Here is an 18,721-nt window from a genome sequence, read left to right on the forward strand (position 1 = left end):
ATCTCTTGACTTCCTACTTTTGCATTCTAGTCCCCTATAATGAAAAGGACATCTTTTTTTGGTGTTAGTTTTAGAAGGTCTTGTAGGTCTTCATAGAATCCTTCAACTTCAGCTTCTTCGGCATTACTGGTCAGGGCATAGAGTTGGATTACTGTGGTATTGAATGGTTTGCCTTGGAAATGAACAAAGATCATTTTGTAGTTTTTGAGATTGCATCCAAGTACTGCATTTCAGACTCTTTTGTTTACTATGATAACTACTCCATTTCTTCTAAGGGATTCTTTCCCACAGTAGTAGATATAATGGTCATCTGAGTTAAATTCACCCATTCCAGTCCATTTTAGTTCACTGATTCCTAAATGTTGATGCTTACTCTTGCCATCTCCTGTTTGACCACTTCCAATTTGCCCTCATTCATGGACCTAAGATTCCAGATTCCTATGCAATATTGCTCTTTACAACATCAGACTTTACTTCCATCACCAGTCACATCCACAACTGCGTGTTGTTTTTGCTTTGGCTCTGTCTCTTCATACTTTCTGGAGTTATTTCTCCACTGATCTCCCATAGCATATTGGGCCCCTATTGACCTGGGGAATTCATTTTTCAGTTTCATATCTTTTTGCCTTTTCATGATGTTCACGGGGTTCTCAAGGCAAGAATACTGAAGTGGTTTGCCATTCGCTTCTCCAGTGGACCACGTTTTGTCAGTGATTTTTATGGTATGCAAATTATGCCTCAATTAAGCTGTTTTAAGAAAAGGTCATTGAAGGATGCTCTGTAATATAATAGGGTCATTTAAAAATGATTTAGGGTGTGCATAAGAGTCATTGGAAGGCTTGAGGGACACATTTGGGGTCACTGGAGTATGATTTGAAGGTAACTGCAGAAATAAAGTTAGTGATTATTTGGAGATATTGTTGAGGACTGTTGGAGAGTGCTCTGGGGTCAGAGTCTGGATCAGTGGAGTATGATTTGGAGATGGAGAGGGTGTGGAGGGTAGTTTGAAGTGCAGTTGGGGGAATCTCACTTTGCGTAGTTGGGAGTATATGGAATAGTGATAGGGGCTTTGGAAGTTAGTTTTTCTGGGAGTGGGATTAGTCAATGAAATGTTTGGTGGTGGTAGGGAGTTGGGAGTTAAAGCTGGTGACTGTTGGAATTGATTTGGGGTGCAGGTAAAGGTCACATACAAAGGTAGTTGAGAATGTTTGGAGTGGCTTGAGTGCCATTTGGGGGTCAAAAGAGTATGGTTAGAAGGGTACATGGAGAGTGGTTTAGGGTCAATGCAGGGTGTTTTGGGTGCATATTGCGGGGAGATGAGTGTGATTTGGAAGTGCTCTTTGGACACTCAAGGTTTCAGGGCTGATTGTAGATGATTGGGGGAACAATTTGGGGTATTGGAGGGTAGCTTATTCGTGCAGCTTGGGTGTTCAAGGGAGGTAGATTTCGGGTACTGCTTTGGGATCAATGGACAGTAGTTTGGGGATACAATTTGGGAGATGTGAAATGTGGTTTGGAGTGCATTTGGGGCACGGAGGGGGAATTCAGAGGTGTGCTGGTGGCTGACAGAAGGAAGTCTGGGGTGGCTTGAGGTGAGAGGACACTAGTCTGATCACTGAGGGGGCGTGGCCTCGGTTTGAGAACGCTCCACGGCCTCGAGAAAGCGTGTGCGCACGCGCTCCGAGCTGGTTCGCTCCTGGCGCTCCCAGGGCAGGAAAATCGAAGACCCGAACTAGCGCCTGCGCACTCGGACTCCGCCGCTGCTGTGGTCTCGCGCCCCGCCCCCCGTCTGCCCCCACCCCCCCGACCCCGCCCCTCCAGGCTCGCGCTCAGCCGCGGAGGTGGAGGTGCAGTCGGGAGCCGACCGACCCGAGTTGAAGGTGGGGGGCCAGGGTCCACCGCCCGCGGTGGAGCGGGTACTCCTCTCCTACCCTCCCCGCGTCCCCAGTCTGGCCCCCACGGCTCACAGTCGCGCGGCCGAACGCGGCCCGCGGGCAGGGCGCGGAAAGGGAGTAGGCAGGAGCCCGGGGACGAGCTGGGGGCAGCGAGGGAGGGGCGCCGCCCCCCCCCTCCCCACGCCATTGCCTGCACGGACACCGCCTACGCCGCGGGCGCGGACACTAGGTGAGTAGAGCCGGCTTGGGGTTGTAAAAGAGGAGACAGGGTGGGGCGAAGGCCCAAAAACGCCGACCAGCGATGTACCTGCGCTCGCACCCCTTATCTCTGACTCCGTGGTCTCCCTCTCGACCCCTGACTTACCTGGCTACATCTTTTTTAATCTGGAACCCCTGCCAGTTTTGGCCCAAGGACCTCTGGACTGACCCCTGACTAACCATATTCTGGCCTGGTGTGATCCTCAACCTTTGTTTTGCCCCCCTAAATCCAGTCCTGACCCCAAAGCATCCTTGACCTGACCCCAGATCCTTGCTTGACCCTGTTCCATCTCTGAAGCTCATCTTGCCTTGTCTTGATCACCCCAGTTTTTGTCCAGATGCTTCACGTGCCTGTTCCCTAAACTCTAGTCCAGTCTCTGGACCCCTACCAGTCATGTCCTGTCTGCTAAACTCCAGTCTGATCCAGGTCTGTCCTGATTCCCAACCTCTGATTTCTGTACTCTTTCCCCCAGGTCCCCCTCCTGACTCCTGAACTCCATCCTGGCCCATCACCTTTAGACTCTCCCTCTTGCCTCCTGCCATGCCCCTGCCCCCAAATCTATGCTGTTTCCCCGTTGTCTTCCCTAGGCCCACCACTGTCCTCATTCCTATCTTCATTCTGTCCAGATCTTTTCCTGTTCCTTACCTCTATCCTGAACCTGCCCTTTTCCCTACCCTCTTCCATGACTACTGTCTTGGCCTGTCCTCCATCATGTCTTCTGACTGCCCTTTTATACTGATCCTGATACCTGCCTGCTTTTTTGTCCCCTACTTTTCCCCTGGCCTTTATCCTGAACCTCACTCTATCCCATTCTCTGGCCAGTGTCCTGGCTCCTTCTCCGTCTTATCTTTTGACCTCCATCCTACAATGACTCTGATTCTGTTTTGTTCCCTATACTCCTTCCTGTTCTGTCCCTTCATCCTGTCCCAACCCCAGGCCCCTCTTCTGCCCCTTACCATGCCCTTCCATGCCATTCAGATCTCCCTTCTTCGTAACATCCACTTTTCATCTCCTTTGAGCCCACAAGGACAGGGGTCCCATTATACCTTCCCCTTGAACTTGGAGGTTCCACTGTACCCATTATCTCTGAAATTCATCCCAGAAGCTTTTCTTAGCATGAGCAAATAAATAGCAAACAACCTTGTGGGCCCCCTGCGACTAAGGGAGTTTTCACATGTGATTTCTCTCATCCCTCACCCAGTGATCTCACACAGAAATTGCATTTCTCTCCCTGCCCCAGGGGGGCATGGAACTGTTCCTGGGCCCCCTCCACTCCCCAAGTGTGAAAGAGCACCCTAAATTATTCAGTGACTCTCTGGGAGTCTGTGAAGTCTGGGTCATGTTTCCAACCTTGCTACGTTGGGGGCTGATGTGAGTCCTCTAGGTCATGTTATCCCCATATCCTGGTCTTGATCCTGGGTGCAATGATCCCTGCTTTCCTGGCCTGAAAAAAGTCCATTCTAGGCCAGAGGCTTCAGGGCTTGGTAGAGGTAGGATGCAGGCAGGAGTTTATCCTTTTCCTCTCAGCAGGAAGCAATACAAATCTTGATGCTAAGTCCATCCTACCTCTGCGGGCAGGTCTATGTGTATTGGGTGTGTGGTGGGGGTCTCTGTTAGAATCAGGCCCATCCAGTAGTGACAGTAATAACAAGAAAAAATACGAAGTTCTCTCACTGTCTGAATCTCCTTGATTTTGAAGACAGACAAGGAGAATTTGAGTAGTGAGGACGTAACATGTCATTCAGTTCTGTTTTATTCCTGTATTTCTCATAGAGAATAGTGAGAGTTTGAATAATGAAATAATGGACCTGTTTCATTTATCCAAACCTGTTAATGACAACACAAACATCTCTCGCTATTCTAGTGTATTTGGTACCCAAGTTCTGAGAGGAGAGTTTGAATAGTTCACACAGTGAAAGATACTAAGTTATCTGAAGGTATTTTGTTTTAGCATTTTACAGAGTGAGTAGGGAGAGTTTAGGTAGTGAAGGATAATGGCTTTAACTCAGAAATGTGTTCAGATCTACTAATTTTCCTGTGCTCCAGTGGCAAGGATTGGGATAGTAAGAGCATCTCGTTATAGAAATATGTTTGGTTCCTGTTATTTTGCCTGGTGAGTAAGGAAAGCTCAGAGAGTGAGGAAAAGGGAAAGTGAAAAAGGAAAAGGACAGCTCAGAGATTGAGTCCTATCTCAGAAATGTATCAAAGTCCATTCACTTCCTGTATTTGGATAGTGAGAGTTCAGACAGTTTTTCTGAATATATTTGGTTCCTGCATTTTTGATGTTGAGTAGGGAGAGGCTGGATAATGAGGAAAAACAGCTCTGTTTCAAATATGTCTTGTTTGGCAAGTAGAGCGGGTTCTATATCTGGGTGGCAAGTAAGGAGGGTTTTGAGGCTGAAATGTGTGTGTGTGTGTGTGTGTATTTGATTCCTGAGTTTGGATTGGGAAGAAACAATTATGCATGACATATTACATATGTATATAGACCACTTACCATGGGCCAACCTGTCCTAAACTGTCCCAAGCAAACTTTGGATCTCTTAGCTCATGTCATGCTTACAGTCACCCTGTGAGTTATATACTGCTGTCATCACCCCCATTTTACAGATGAAGACGTTGAGTTACAGGGAAGTTGAGTGACTTGCCCAAGCAGTCACACAGCCAGGCAGTGGCAGAGCTGAGTTGAATCCCAGACCCACCACTTGCTAGCCCTATAGGAAGAGGCCACAGGAGGCTCAGGTCCCCACTGGCATGTGGCTTAGAGGTGGTTGTCTTCTCAGTTCAGTTCAGTTGCTCAGTCGTGTCTGACTCTTTGAGACCCAAAGGACTGCAGCATGCCAGGCTTCCCTGTCCATCACCAACTCCTGGAGCTTTTTCAAACTTATGTCCATTGAGTCAGTGATGCCATCAAACCATTTCATCCTCTGTCGTCCCCTTCTCCTCCCACCTCCATTCTTTCCCAGCATCACGGTCTTTTCCAGTGAGTCAGTTCCTCGCATCAGGTGGCCAAAGGATTGGAGTTTCAGCTTCAGCACCAGTCCTTCCAATGAATATTCAGGACTGATTTCCTTTAGGATGGACTGGTTGGATCTCCTTGGAGTCCAGGGGACTCTCAAGAGTCTTCTGCAACACCATGGTTCAAAAGCATCAATTTTTTGGCACTCACCTTTCTTTATAGTCCAACTCTCACATCCATACATGGCTACTGGAAAAACCAAACCTTTGACTAGACGGACCTTTGTTGGCAAAGTAAGGTCTCTGCTTTTTAATATGCTGTCTAAGTTGGTCATAACTTTTCTTCCAAGAAGCAAGCGTCTTTTAATTTCATGGCTGCAGTCACCATCTGCAGTGATTTTGGAGCCCCCAAAAATAAAGTCTGTCATTGTTTCCATTGTTTCCCCATCTATTTGCCATGAAGTGATGGGACCAGATGCCATGATCTTAGTTTTCTGAATGTTGAGTTTTAAGCCAACTTTTTCACTCTCGTCTTTCACTTTCATCAAGAGGCTCTTTAGTTCTTCCTCGCTTTTGCCTTAATTGTGGTGTCATCTGCATATCAGAGGTTATTGATATTTCTCCCGGCAATCTTAATTCCAGCTTGTACTTCATCCAGTCCAGCATTTCTCATGATGTACTCTGCATATAAGTTAAATAAGCAGGGTGACAGTGTACAGCCTTGACAGAGTCCTTTCCCGATTTGGAACCAGTCTGTTGTTCCATGTCCAGTTCTAACTGTTGCTTCTTGACCTGCATACAGATTTCTCAGGAGGCAGGTCAGGTGGTCTGGTATTCCCATCTCTTTCAGAATTTTCCACAGTTTGTTGTGATCCACACAGTCAAAGGCTTTGGCATAGTCAATAAAGCAGAAGTAGATATTTTTCTGGAACTCTCTTGCTTTTTCTTGATCTAACGGATGTTGGCAATTTGATCTCTGGTTCCTCTGCCTTTTCTAAATCCAGCTTGAACACCTGGAAGTTCACGGTTCGTGTACTGTTGAAGCCCAGCTTGGAGAATTTTGAGCATTACTTTGCTAGCATGCGAGATAGGTAGTATGGTAGTTTGTGCAGTAGTTTGAGCATTCTTTGGCATTGCCTTTCTTTGGGATTGGAATGAAAACTGACCTTTTCTAGTCCTGTGACCACTGCTGAATTTTGCAAATTTGCTGGCATGTTGAGTGCAGCACTTTTCACAGCATCATCTTGTAGGATTTGGAATAGCTCAACTGGAATTCCATCACCTCCACTAGCTTTTTTCATAGTGTTGGTTCCTAAGGCCCACTTGACTTGACATTCCAGGATGTCTGGCTCTAGGTGAGTGATCACACCATCGTGGTTATCTGGGTCATGAGGATCTTTTTTGTATAGTTCTTCAGTGTATTCTTGCCACCTCTTCTTAATATCTTCTGCTTCTGTTAGGTCCATGCCATTTCTGTCCTTTATTATGCCCATCTTTGTCTTGTAGGGGCTGTTAAAAGTCGTGGACAAGGCCAGTGATGTGTGTGGGTGACTCCGCCCTGCCTCTCCCAAGAGCCCCAGTTACCTGCTCTTCCCTCCTTACTCTCGCTCCAACCCACCTCTGCCTGAGTTGATTATGTAGTTATTAGCAATTGTGAATGACATGGTGTGAGTTTCCTTGCATTTTGAAATGTCTTCCAAAGCTACTTTGGCCTCCGTTGGTTGGCTGTGTTTGTGCCATTTACCTGTTTTCCAGATGCGGAAACCTAAGCCTTGAGACTCAGTCTGCATCGCCAGCCAGATACCCTGTCCCTCTCAGCCCTGATTTTATAAACATACCCCTTCTGAGCATCCTTGGTGTCCCACAGGACAGGGGGTTTGGGGCCATGGCTGAGAGGACACTCCCCACCAATACCCAGCTGCCCAGCTTGTGGCTTCTGCCTCCATCAGCCCCAGGCAGTGAAGGGAGGGAGAAGGGGGTGATGAAAGTGGCCTTTGTGTCCCATGCCAGAAATCTCACAGCCAGGAAGAAAGGTGGGCAGGGTAGCAGGAGGCCTGTAGCGTGCACATGGGGCGTTACTGATACAGAGTAAGTTCCTTTCCAGCCTTGGCCCACCTGTCAAGTGGGGAGGGAGCTTTCCTCACTCTGCTTTTTCACATCATGGCATGGGCTGCTGTCGGGCCTGGGCTGGGCTTGGGCCCTGAGGGCACAGAGCAGATGGTCCCTAATGGAGCTCAGGTTGTGTGTGGGGTGTGCCGGGGCAGGCCCAAAGCCCAGGTGGTGGTATAGGGGAAACAGTTGGTCCATCGGTCTGGTCCATCGCAGAGACTGATAGCCTCCCATTTCCTTGACTCCTGGCCAGAAATGCCCCAGGGGGTTGGGGAGACCCAGCCTGGATATGAAGTGTGAACCGCCCCCACTCCTCCTCCCCTGCAGGAGTTGCCTCTGTCAACCTGCAGTCCAGCACCCCGCCCCCGCAGTTCTGATTGTAGCAGCTCTTGCACCTCTGTGATCAGAGTTGGGCCTCTTCACCTGCACGGGGGGGGGGGGGGGTGGGGTGGCCCGCTTTCATCTCTCCAAGCTGGCTCTGTGGAGCTGGGTCTGTGCCATCCTCTCAGGTGTGTAGGGGTCAGTTGGGGGGGGGGGGTGGTTAAACCACTGGTGTGTTTTTGCCCTTTGCTGGAATGATTTCTTGTGACGCTGCAGAAGGTTATAGGGTCCTGAGGCATGGTCTCTCTTAGAAAACTGGACCTCGTTTGTCCCACTTTGGCAAACTGTTACCTCAACGAGGGTGGGAATTGCCTTCCAACCTTTTCTCACGTCTGCCTCGCCTTGGGAGGAAAGGGTAAAGGATCTCCAGAAAGTGATGGGTGCTGCCACAAGAGACACACACCCAGTGCACACCCAAGTCCTTCCGTGTGCTTAGCCTCTCCCCAGACCTCCAGCCTTCAGCTCCTAGGGTGGGCAGGATTGAATCTGGGCACTTGGGCAGCACCAGAGGCAGCTACCACTCCCACGACCATTAGCCCTTCCTCCTCGGTCCTCTGCTAGGTATATGGGGTAAAGGGGGAGGTCCAGGCTCTCTTCGTGGCCATGCTGGACTCCCGGGAGAGACATGACTCCAAGACAGCTCTTAAGGGTGACCCAAGCCCTGGTGTCAGGCAGGCAAGGGTTAAAAGGTATGGGCTGGCCCAGTCCCTGGCCAGGTAGGCTGGGCCATTACCTAGTGGGAGGCGGCCTCGGCATCCGCCACTGGGCTCACCACTTATTGCCACTACCAGCGGGAGCAGGGCCTGGTCGAAGCAACTTTTTTTTTTTTTTTGAGGTACCTGAGGCCACCCCACAGCACCTCTCTGACGGGTGAGCACCCGGGAGCGGTGGGGCCAGGGGCGAGGGGTGAGGGGAGAAGGGCATGGGTATGCTGAAGTTCCCTGCCAGAGAGAGCGAGGTTTGTGTGAGAGGCACAACCAGGAAGCAAGGCCTGGCTAAAGGGGCAAAGCCTAAAATGTCCAATTTCCTTTCCTGGCATGAAGCCGATTCTTTGCTGGATGTGGATGAGGGGAAGGGACGAGGGAGAAGAGCAGCTGGCACCCTATTAGCAGAAGAGCGCCCCTTCTCCACTCCCTCCTATTTCCTGTCCCCTTTCCTCCACTGCTGAGGTAGCCCTTGCCCCGCTTCAAGGGCTCATCCCCCTAGGAAAGCGTAGACTGGGGTATTGAGAAACTGCCTCCCACACCTGTCTGCCCACCACCCCTATCTGTCCCCCTAGAGGGGGCCCTGGGGGAACCTCTCGGGCAGTGTGGGGAACAGTGCAGTACATCAGGAGCTGTTATTTGCTCCAGAGATGGCAGGATGTAGAAATGGGGGTCCCACTGAGGTGTTGGGGTGCCACCTAGGTGAGGTGTCTTGGTTGTAAACAGTCATTACAGCCAGGAATTTCTTTCTCGGCTGTGGTGTCAGAAGGGCAGACCTGAAAAACCTGCTGGGCCTGGCCGCCTCTGGGTGTGTGTGGGGGCCCTTTGCAGCTCTCTCACTGCAGCCCATCCTCAGATAGGACAGGGACACAGGGTCACCAGTGGGGAGCCCCCGGGGCTGGTTGGGAGTGTGTTGGGGAGGGAACTGCTGGGATCCCCTCTTTCTCACCATCCTTGGGTGGGAACCAGGCTGCCCCAGGCCCCCAGGCCAGCATGGAGAGGGTAGGCGAGTGGAGGCAGAGGCTTGGGAGCGGGTGTGAGAGTGTGGGGGTGTGGGGCGTTGACCTGTGTCTAACCTGCCTGATGACCCCATGACTCAGGCCCTAGCTATGTCCCTGAAGTCAGGCTGACAGGGTGTGGAGTCGGGGTTCCTGTCTGGACCCCGTGTGGACTTCCAGGATGCCACAAGCTCTACAAGCTCCCAGGGAAGGAAGGCTGAGGGAGATGGAAGGAAGATGAAGCAGCCCAGTGTGGGATGGAGGAGTGATCCTGGTGAATGGGCCCATTGGGGAGGAGTTGAGGCTCCTGTTGGGGTTAAGGAAGGTTTAGGGGAGCCCTCCTCAAACCCAAATGGAAGCTGGGGAAGAAGGAATCCCTGGAGCCAAGGAGCAGAGGAATCTAAGCTGGGACCTCAAGGAAAGCCTGCCATGCCAGGCAATGTCAGACCTTGGAAGGTAGCTGCTGCCTGGAGGTGCAAAATAGCTTTAGGGACTGACCCCACCCTGATTTTGAGGATTAGGAACCCCTGCTTTGTTGGAGGGGCATAGACCCCAAGAGGTGGGTGAGAGGCCTGCTGAGAAACTCCTGGCACCCTATTAGCAGCTTGGCCATGACTCCAAGATACACATAGGGAAGGGGCTTGAATCCACCCCACCAAGGCTGCCTGGGTCTTCACACCTGGCCACCACGTAACGACAAGCTGGGGATTGCAGAGGCAGATAGAGATGGAACCTCGGTAGCCTCAGGAGGTCCCCCCAGTCACCTGCTGCCGAGGTCAGACCAGGTGGTGGGAGGTGATGTCACCTAGCTGCCCAGCTGGGGACTGAGCAGGCCGTGGGAGGGAGCAAACTCCAAAGGAAGGGATGAGGACAGGGCTGGCAACCAGCCAAGGCTAGCTCCATGGTCAGCCAGGGTGTCTGGGGCAGAGAAGGAGGCAGTCGCTTGTTATCTGCAGCTGTGGACTTTGCCACTCCAAGTCCTGGCAGGGTGACTTCCCTATGCCTGTGCGGGACAGGCTGGCATGCTGGGTGGGGCTGGATGGGTCCTGAGGCCAAGGGCACGCTTTTGCTGCTGCACCAGGGCCACAGGACAGAGTTGGGACGAGGAGCAACTCACAGACCTTGCAGTCATTCTTTTATTCACGCAGCAGACACTCCCTGAGCACTTGCTGTGTGCCCGGAAGTATTCTGAATGCCAGAGATACTGATAACATTTTCTGTTCTCATAAAGGTACAAGGGAGGCATAGTCTTGACATAGTGTGGGGGCCCACCTCTGGAAGTCACACTGAAGCCTCAGAATATGAGAGAACCAGGGGCTGGAGTGGCCGGAGGGAAAAGTGCACTCCAGACAGCAGCTGCAGCCTGCGCAAAGGCTTGGACCCCTGATGGGCTGAGAGATTATGAAGGATTCATGAGGTTCAGCACCTCTGGGGAGGGAGAGTGTTGGAACAGAGGGTGGGCCTGGCTACATCCTTAGCCGTAGGCAGATTATTTCATCTCTTTGTGTCTTACTCTTATCTCTAAAATGGAGGTAACGATGGTCACAGAAATTGCCATCGCAGGGTGGTTGTGAGGATTAAATGTGACATATAAGGTGACTGTTCCAGGCACCCAGGTGGTTAATAAAGGCCCACTGTTGTTCTAGTTGGTTGTATCTGTACTGTTAATTCTCCTTTCCCAGGCAAGACTCCTGACGGTGGCCCATGGGCCTCTGACGAGGTGTTGTAAGTCTGCCCAGCTCCCCACTTGCTGTGCTCCCACTCAATGGGAAGGGAACCAAGGTACCCGGGCCTTGACATTGGCACAGATTCTGAGAGGGCAGGCCAAGCAGGTGGGTGGGGTCAGGGTCCTCCTTATTCGCAGCTGGGGCACGGGAACCTGGGTAGGGGTGGAGGGTGGGGGTGCATGCCGGATGATCCCCAGTGGCCCCCCTGCATCACTGCTAGGCCTTGTGCAGCCATCAGTCACGGCATCCTGACAGCTTCAGGATGGAAGTCAAAGGTCAGCTGATCAGCTCTCCCACCTTCAACGCCTCAGGTCAGTGTCTGGTTCCCCCTCCTGCTGCCTCCTCCCCTGCTGAGTTACCACTCGCCTGTGTGGGAAGGAGTGGGCCCTGGCCCCACAGCTGCTCCAGGATGCCCCCCACCCCCTGATCTTCACTCCCTCTGTGTCCAGCTGCCCTGTTTGGAGAGGCTGCCCCCCAGATGAAGTCAGAGCGTCTACGGAGTCTGCTCGACCGGCAGCGGGCCCTGCAGGAGGCCCTGAGCCTGAAACTTCAGGAGCTTCGGAAAGTGTGTCTCCAGGAGGCGGTGAGGGCCTGAACCTAAGGGCGTCTGTGGTGGGGGGAGGGGGGGCGGGGGTGGGGGGAGAGGGGTGAGGAGCAGGGACGAGGTAGGCAGACTGAGCCACTTGTCTGAGCTGGAGATTCCCCAAAGCTCAGCTTGGATGTCTTCAAATACGGTAATATTTTACCACAATCCCCTATCAACAATTTGAAATCCAAAGAAGAAGAAGAAGAAGAAGAAAAGCCTCAAAGACAAAAGAAGTTATTTCCCAAATGTGGCAGTAAAACCTGACCAGAAGTGACATGGGCTGATTTATAGTTTCGATTTACCTCTCTTGCTGCGAATGTCCACACAGTTTGCCAGAAACGGTAATGCGGTTCAGAGCATGCAGCTCAGGCCCTGAAGGGAGTGTCATATGATATGTAGTATACAGATGGTGTCACCTTTATAAAAACTGTGAGATTCTGGATTCCAAAGCAGGCTTCCCTGCCTCCCATGCCCACCGGCCCTGGGCTTTGGGCCATGAAGGGGCTGAGAGTGTGCCACACACCCACCTGGTGGAGAATTAGGAAGAGGAAGAGAAATAACAGGTGTGGGCGCTGAGCAGGGCTGGGCTCCTAGTCCGACTTCTGTACCTTCGTGTGTCATGACTGCTTTGCCCCATCCCCCCAACTAACCCTTGGTAGTCTCCAACCCCTGACCCCACCCAGGAGCTGACTGGCCAGTTGCCTCCCGAGTGCCCACTGGAGCCTGGTGAACGACCCCAGTTGGTCCGCCGGCGCCCCCCTGCAGCCCGTGCCTACCCTCCACCGCACCCTAACCCAGCACACCACTCCCTGTGCCCCACCGAGGTGAGCTGATGGGCATGCTGAGCAAGGTGGGGGTGGGACAGGATCCCGGAGGAAGCTGAGAGGGGCTTATGGCCAGGGAAAGGAGAGACTAAGGTGGGGAGGCTTCCCTGGTGGCTCAGAATCCACCTGCAATGTGGGAGACCTGGTTTCCATCCCTGGGTGGGGAAGATCTCCTGGAGACGGGAACGGCTACCCACTCCAGTATTCTTGCCTGGAGAATCTCATGGACAGAGGAGCCTGGTGGGCTACAGTCCATAGGGTCACAAAGAGTGGGACACAACTGAGCACCTTTCACTTTCACTTTCAAGGTGGGGAGGGAAGGAGCTTAAGGGAGGTGGCTTCCAGGTCTGAGAGAAGATGCTGGTCCCTAACTGTCAGGATAAGCATTTCCCCCTGCCCCAGGAAGACGAGCAGGTGCAGCTCTAATGCACACAAACCCTGCCCCCAGAGGAACAGTAGGCGCCCCCAGGAGGGGCAGGCCCCACCCCCAGCCTATCCAGGCTCTGACACCGCCTGGTCCTGGCGCCTGGCATTTCCATTTCCAACATCTGGTCCTGTCGCACCGTCTCGGGTGGGCCCCACAGGAGCTGGCGCTTGAGGCCCTGGAGCGAGAGGTGTCTGTGCAACAGCAGATCGCCGCAGCTGCCCGCCGCCTGGCCTTGGCCCCCGAGCTCAGTGCTGAGCAGCGCCGGCGCCGGCGCCAAGTCCAGGCAGATGCCCTCCGGAGGTTGCACGAGCTAGAGGAGCAGCTTGGGGAGGTCCGGGCCCGCCTTGGCCTCTCGGGGCTCCCGCCATCCCAGCCCCTGCCCCTGTCCACTGGAGGAGCCGTTATCACTGCCCAGGGAGTCTGCCTGGGCACGCGCCTCGCTCAGCTCAGCCATGGTGAGCCAGGCCCTGTTATCCCACCGACGAGAGCGGGAAGGTGGGCACTGGCTAAGGGGCTGGCAGGGGTGGAGCGGATGAGCAGCCAGTGAAGATTGGGGGAGGTAGGCAGGACTTAGGGGACCCTAGCTGTGAGAGGAATTGTTGTAGACTGTTCCCAGGCAAGGGTGGGGACATTGGGAACAGGCCTCAGGAAAGTGAGGGACAGGGGCTTCCCTGGCCGTCCAGTGGTTAAAGCTCTGCACTTCCACTGCAGGGGGCACAGGTTTGATCTCTGGTACTAGAACTAAGATCCCTCATGTCACTCAGTGTAGCCCTCCCCCCCCCAAAAAAAAAGTGAGGGAATAAGCCCCTGGTGGTCTTGGATTTGGGTAAAGGTGGATTCTTGGGAAGGGTGCCAGGTGGGGAGGAGATGTTCCAGTGGTGTAAGGGGGTGGCACCCAGGCCTTGCATTGATAAGCCTGGGTCTCCGCTTTTCACCTGTAGAGGATGTAGTTCTGCACTCGGAGAGCAGCTCCCTCTCAGAGTCTGGGGCCAGCCATGATAATGGTGAGAACCCTTGTCCCCTAAATTCTCCCGTTCTTTGATGCATTGCCCCTGCCCTCCCTCTTCAGCTCCTCTTTAGCCACACCCCATCCTCTGGTGGAGCCCCCATCTTCTTCACTTCACCGCCCTCCCCTCTGCCCCTCCCATCAGCCCCAGTTCCTGCCCTCCTCCCTTGGTTCCTCCTCTACCTGTCCTACCCTGCTTAGCCCTCTGCACCTCCCTAGCTCCTGCCCTTGGCTTTGTCTACAACCCTCCCATTGAATCCCCCCTCCACCATTTTCTCCCTTCTGCTCAGAGGAGCCCCGTGGCTGCTTCCCTCTGGCTGAGCGCCCCTCACCGCCCAAGGCCTGGGACCAGCTGCGGGCAGTCTCTGGGGGCAGCCCTGAGCGGCGAACCCCATGGAAACCACCCCCATCGGATCTTTATGGGGATCTGAAGGGCCGGCGAAACTCTGTGGCCAGCCCCACCAGGTGAGGGTGAGCCCCTCCACTCCTTCTGCACAGCCAGGAGTGGGGGCTGAGCCTGGGTGGGCAGGAGGACCTGCTGGGAGGTAGGGTCTCTAACCTGGCCCCCACCCCCACCCTGGGCCCGCATGTCTCTGTCTAGCCCTACACGCTCACTGCCCAGGAGTGCCTCCAGTTTTGAGGGGCGAAGTGTGCCTGCTACTCCCGTCCTCACCCGGGGCGCTGGCCCCCAGCTCTGCAAGTAAGTGGACTCTAAGGGTGAGTTTGAGGACCAGAGGAGGGAACTGGTAGTTCTAACAGGGGGTACTGGGGAGAGTTATTTGGATTCCAAGAGTGTAGGACATGAAAGACTGGGCTTTGAATCCATCAGTTTTATTCTGATTTTCTGTGTAGGTTGTATGAAAAAGCAAGAATTTTATTTATGCTTCAGAACTTTTGTCCATAATGCATCCTATTACATGATAAAGAAATATAGGTAAAATATCTTTTGGAATATGCCATACATAATGTATGTGTAACATCACATTATAAATAAATTTTTTAATTGACCAAAAAAAGAAAAGCTGAGCTTTGAAAGGTGAATAGGAGTTGTCTTGGTGGAGAAAGAGGGTGGGGATTTGGGGCAGAAGCATTGAAGTTTGAGTATGGGGTTTTTTGTGCATTTTGGGCAAGTTATTTCCCTTCTCTGAATCTTGGTATCCTCATTTGTGAAACAGGCATATCAATATGTGTCTCTGGAAGAGGCTGTAGGCATAAATGAGTTCTGGTTAACATGTGCTGCATACCTGCCATCTGCTAGGAGTCAGTCCTTTACTTGGTATCAAACTCATTTAGTTATCACAACATCCCTATGAGGTAGATGCCATTATTCTCATTTTAGAGATAAGAAACCCGAGACACAGAGAGGTTAACTAACTTGTTGGTAAACCAAAGACTTGGTATTTGAACCCAGACAAATTTGACTCAAGAGTCCGTGCTTTTAACCATGGTAGTCTCCTAGTCCTTAAACAAATACGTACTTACCAAGTGCCTACTTTTTCCAGGCTGTGAACAAAAGTCCCCATCCTTGTGACACTTGCCTTCTATGAATAGTGTCCTCCCCTGCTAGCATTTCCTCTGGAGTCCCTTGCTTCCATCTCCCTCGGAGCTAACAGCCCCAGGCACCCCATACATTTTCAACCCCTCTGCTCCCCAGTCCTGGTTAGGACCTCTGCTGCTCTTAATGTGCCACTCCCTAACGCCTTTATACCCCATTTCTAGTCCGGGGCCCATTGTGGAGTATGAAAATGAAGGCCCAGAGAGAGGCGTGTGTTGGGGGAGGGGTTGCGGAGCGTACTCATCCCATCTGCCTGATATTTCTGACCCTTCTCCCATCACCCCCACCTCTGTGCCCCTAGACCCGAAGGCCTCCATTCTCGCCAGTGGTCCAGCAGCCAGGACTCCCAGATGGGCTTCCCACGGGTGGACCCTGTCTCCGACCGCACCTCCCTCTTCGCAGCTCGCACCCGCCGCAGCAATAGCTCCGAGGCCCTGCTGGTGGACAGGGCAGCGGGTGGGGGAGCTGGGTCCCCGCCCGCACCTATGGTTCCCCCTGCCACCGGTCCTCCAGTCTGCAAGAGCAGTGAGGTGCTGTATGAGCGCCCCCAGCCAACCCCCGCCTTCTCCTCCCGTACAGCTGGCCTCCCAGACCCTCCCCGGGCTGCCCGGCCCAGCTCAGCTGCGCCGGCCTCCCGTGGGGCACCTCGGCTCCCACCCGTGTGTGGGGACTTCCTCTTGGACTATTCCCTGGACAGGGGCCTGCCCCGTGGGGGTGGCGGGACAGGCTGGGGGGAGCTGCTACCCGCAGCTGAGGTTCCAGGACCCCTCTCCCGCCGGGATGGGCTCGTCGCCATGCTCCCAGGCCCACCGCCTGTGTATGCAGCTGACGGCAGCAGCCCCCTCCTCCGCAGCAAGGACCCCCATAGCCGTGCCCCCCGCACCAAGCCCTGTGGTCTGCCCCTGGAGGCCGCCGAGGGCCTGGAGGCACATCCCAACCCTGTGCTGTGGATGCCCCCACCCGCCCGTATCCCCACGGCCGGTGAACGCAGCGGCCACAAGAACCTTGCCCTGGAGGGGCTGCGGGACTGGTACATCCGAAACTCGGGACTGGCCTCGGGGCCCCAGCGCCGGCCTGGGCTCCCCCACATGGGCCCGCAGCACCCGCCCTTCCTCCATGCCCGCTGCTATGAGGTGGGCCAGGCACTGTACGGGGCCCCCAGCCAGGCGCCGCTCCCACACTCGAGGAGTTTCACGGCGCCCCCTGTCTCCGGCAGGTATGGGGGGTGTTTTTACTGATGGGTAGGGGTCTCTTGAGGCAGATGGCAAAGGTGTCCAGGTCAGGGAGCAGCTAGTCATGGTAGCTAATGACAGGGACCAGGAAAGAAGCAGCTGCAGCCTTGGCCTGTGGTCCCTGGGCCTGCCTGACCCGCATTAATCCGTGGGGCCTCGGCGGAGGGGTATCTTGGGCCCCGGTAGCAGCAGTTCTTCACCGAACTATTCAAGAGTTGTAATAGTTGAACAGCCAGTGCATGTCAGCTAAAAATGAGCCTTGAAACTAGGGTGCTGGGAGGAAGGGCTGTCCTGTGCCCCTCGCCTTTCTCTTCCTCTTTTCACCGCGCCCCGCACCTGCGAGCCTAAAGGTACTCTCCTGTGCCTGTTTCCACCTCTTTAACGAGCCTCTTTTCCTCTTTCTGTGTCTTGTCCGTCTTTTCCTCTGTCCGGTCTTCCTACCCTGTCTTCTGGATTCCTGCTACCCCTTCTAAAGATACTACGCGGACTTCCTGTACCCCCCGGAGCTGAGCGCTCGTTTAAGTGACCTGACGCTAGAGGGGGAGCAGTCCTCCGGTTCTGACCCCCAGACCCCGGGAACACTGGTCTGACCCCTTCTGACATGCCCCTTATTGGCCTGGACAAGACTCCAGTTTGGGGAGCGCACAGCTGACCTCGCTGAGCCCTGGGATAGGGTTGCTGTCACTCCTGGTGGTGGGCACCAACCTGATCATCCAAGGCCCCTAGCTCCCTGTGGGCCCATAAAGGTGTCTGACACCCTGCATCTCCTTTCATGCTGTGCTGGGGACTGGGGGCCCTCCGCCAGCTTAAAAGAGAGGAGGTGATGTAACGGAGACTCCAAGCCCCTTCCTCCATTTCTGTTTACAGTTGTGATTTAGGTATTCACTGTCCTCCCCCGACACTAGACATTTTATAAAAAGGGAAACTGTGATCTCATCCTGGTTGGGTTCATTCCTGTCCCTGTGCCCAGCCTGCTCCATTCAGGAACCCCCTCCACAAAATGGACCAGATGGGGTCTTGGGGCCCAATTTAGGGCAGTCAGGAGACTGATGTGAACAGAACTCCCTGCCACCCATCCACTGGGACAATTTTTTCTTGGCAGAGGTGCCCACATTTGGAAGGAATGAAGTCTCTGCCCACATGTGGAAGGACTGAAGTCTGGGTGGGAGGCTTGGGTTCATTTTCCCTTCCCCAGGGGTGCCTGAAGGTGCCCCAGATCCTGTCTGTCTGTGCCCGCTGCCTCTGCCCACAGAATCAGATGGCTCAGCCTTTGGTGGCAGCCTCTGCCCTCTTCCCAATCAGGAAGCCCCACAGGAGGACCAAAGGGCAGAGCCATTGGGTGTTTTGTGTCCTGGAATGCTGCGGTGGTGGAACCTAGCATCTGGTAGATGCCAGTGAAATCCTCAAGTGACGTCTTGCCACTGGCTCCATCACATCTTCCTTGGCTTTCCTTCCATCCACCACTTTTTAAAAAAAAATCCACACAAGCTGTGTTTTCTATGATACCTTTCTGTGACTTTCTGAAGCTGGGGGTTCCTCTACCCCCTTTACCTGGTGTGAAAACTTTTCTTTTTGTACCAGTGGATCTGGACCCAAAACACTACCCACATTGGAAGGGGATTTCTATAATAAATGTGTAAACTGAATCCATGTATTGCTTCCCTATCTGCCTTGCCTTGGGGGCCCACATCTTTACCTAAGATGACATTTTAACAAGAAAAAAATATATATAGCACTGTGGAAACAGCCTTTGATAACGTAATCTGCTTTGGTTTTACTTGCTTTGTCATGTGGGGCAACTTCTTCGCCTGTCCATGCCCAGATTCCTAGGCAAGAGCCCTTAGAGATACAAATGATGGCAGCAAACACTCCTTGCCCTTAACTCCCTTGTGTGTTAATGCCACTCTAGGGATTCCCTGGTGGAACAGTGGTTAGGACTCTGCACTTTCACTGTTGGAGAGCCAAGTTCAACCCCTGGTCAGGGAATTAAGATCCAACAAGCTGCTCAGCACTGGAAAAAAAAAAAAAAAAACCGCTACTCCAGAGGTAATAGATTTGAG

At 53.4% G+C, this 18,721-nt stretch overlaps 1 protein-coding gene across 8 annotated transcripts; it reads left to right on the forward strand.

The window, feature by feature from the left end:
• The first annotated feature begins 1,792 nt into the window (after window positions 1–1,792).
• CCDC120 (coiled-coil domain containing 120) lies at window positions 1,793–18,307 on the forward strand. Of its 8 annotated transcripts, none has more exons than XM_061410066.1 (11): window positions 1,793–2,124; window positions 10,987–11,136; window positions 11,252–11,342; window positions 11,481–11,614; window positions 12,301–12,441; window positions 13,026–13,323; window positions 13,810–13,872; window positions 14,165–14,339; window positions 14,476–14,574; window positions 15,731–16,645; window positions 17,137–18,307. In XM_061410066.1, the coding sequence occupies exons 3-11, from the start codon at window positions 11,294–11,296 to the stop codon at window positions 17,249–17,251; spliced, it is 1,989 nt and encodes a 662-aa protein (XP_061266050.1). In that variant the 5' UTR covers window positions 1,793–2,124; window positions 10,987–11,136; window positions 11,252–11,293; the 3' UTR covers window positions 17,252–18,307. The 8 variants fall into 8 exon arrangements, with proteins under 8 accessions (XP_061266050.1, XP_061266048.1, XP_061266051.1 ...); XM_061410064.1 differs by having other exon boundaries at window positions 10,987–11,086; XM_061410067.1 differs by having other exon boundaries at window positions 10,987–11,029.
• The last annotated feature ends 414 nt before the right edge of the window (window positions 18,308–18,721 follow it).

This window comes from Bos javanicus, chromosome X (assembly GCF_032452875.1).
Source record: "Bos javanicus breed banteng chromosome X, ARS-OSU_banteng_1.0, whole genome shotgun sequence".
NCBI classification, from domain to species: domain Eukaryota; kingdom Metazoa; phylum Chordata; class Mammalia; order Artiodactyla; family Bovidae; genus Bos; species Bos javanicus.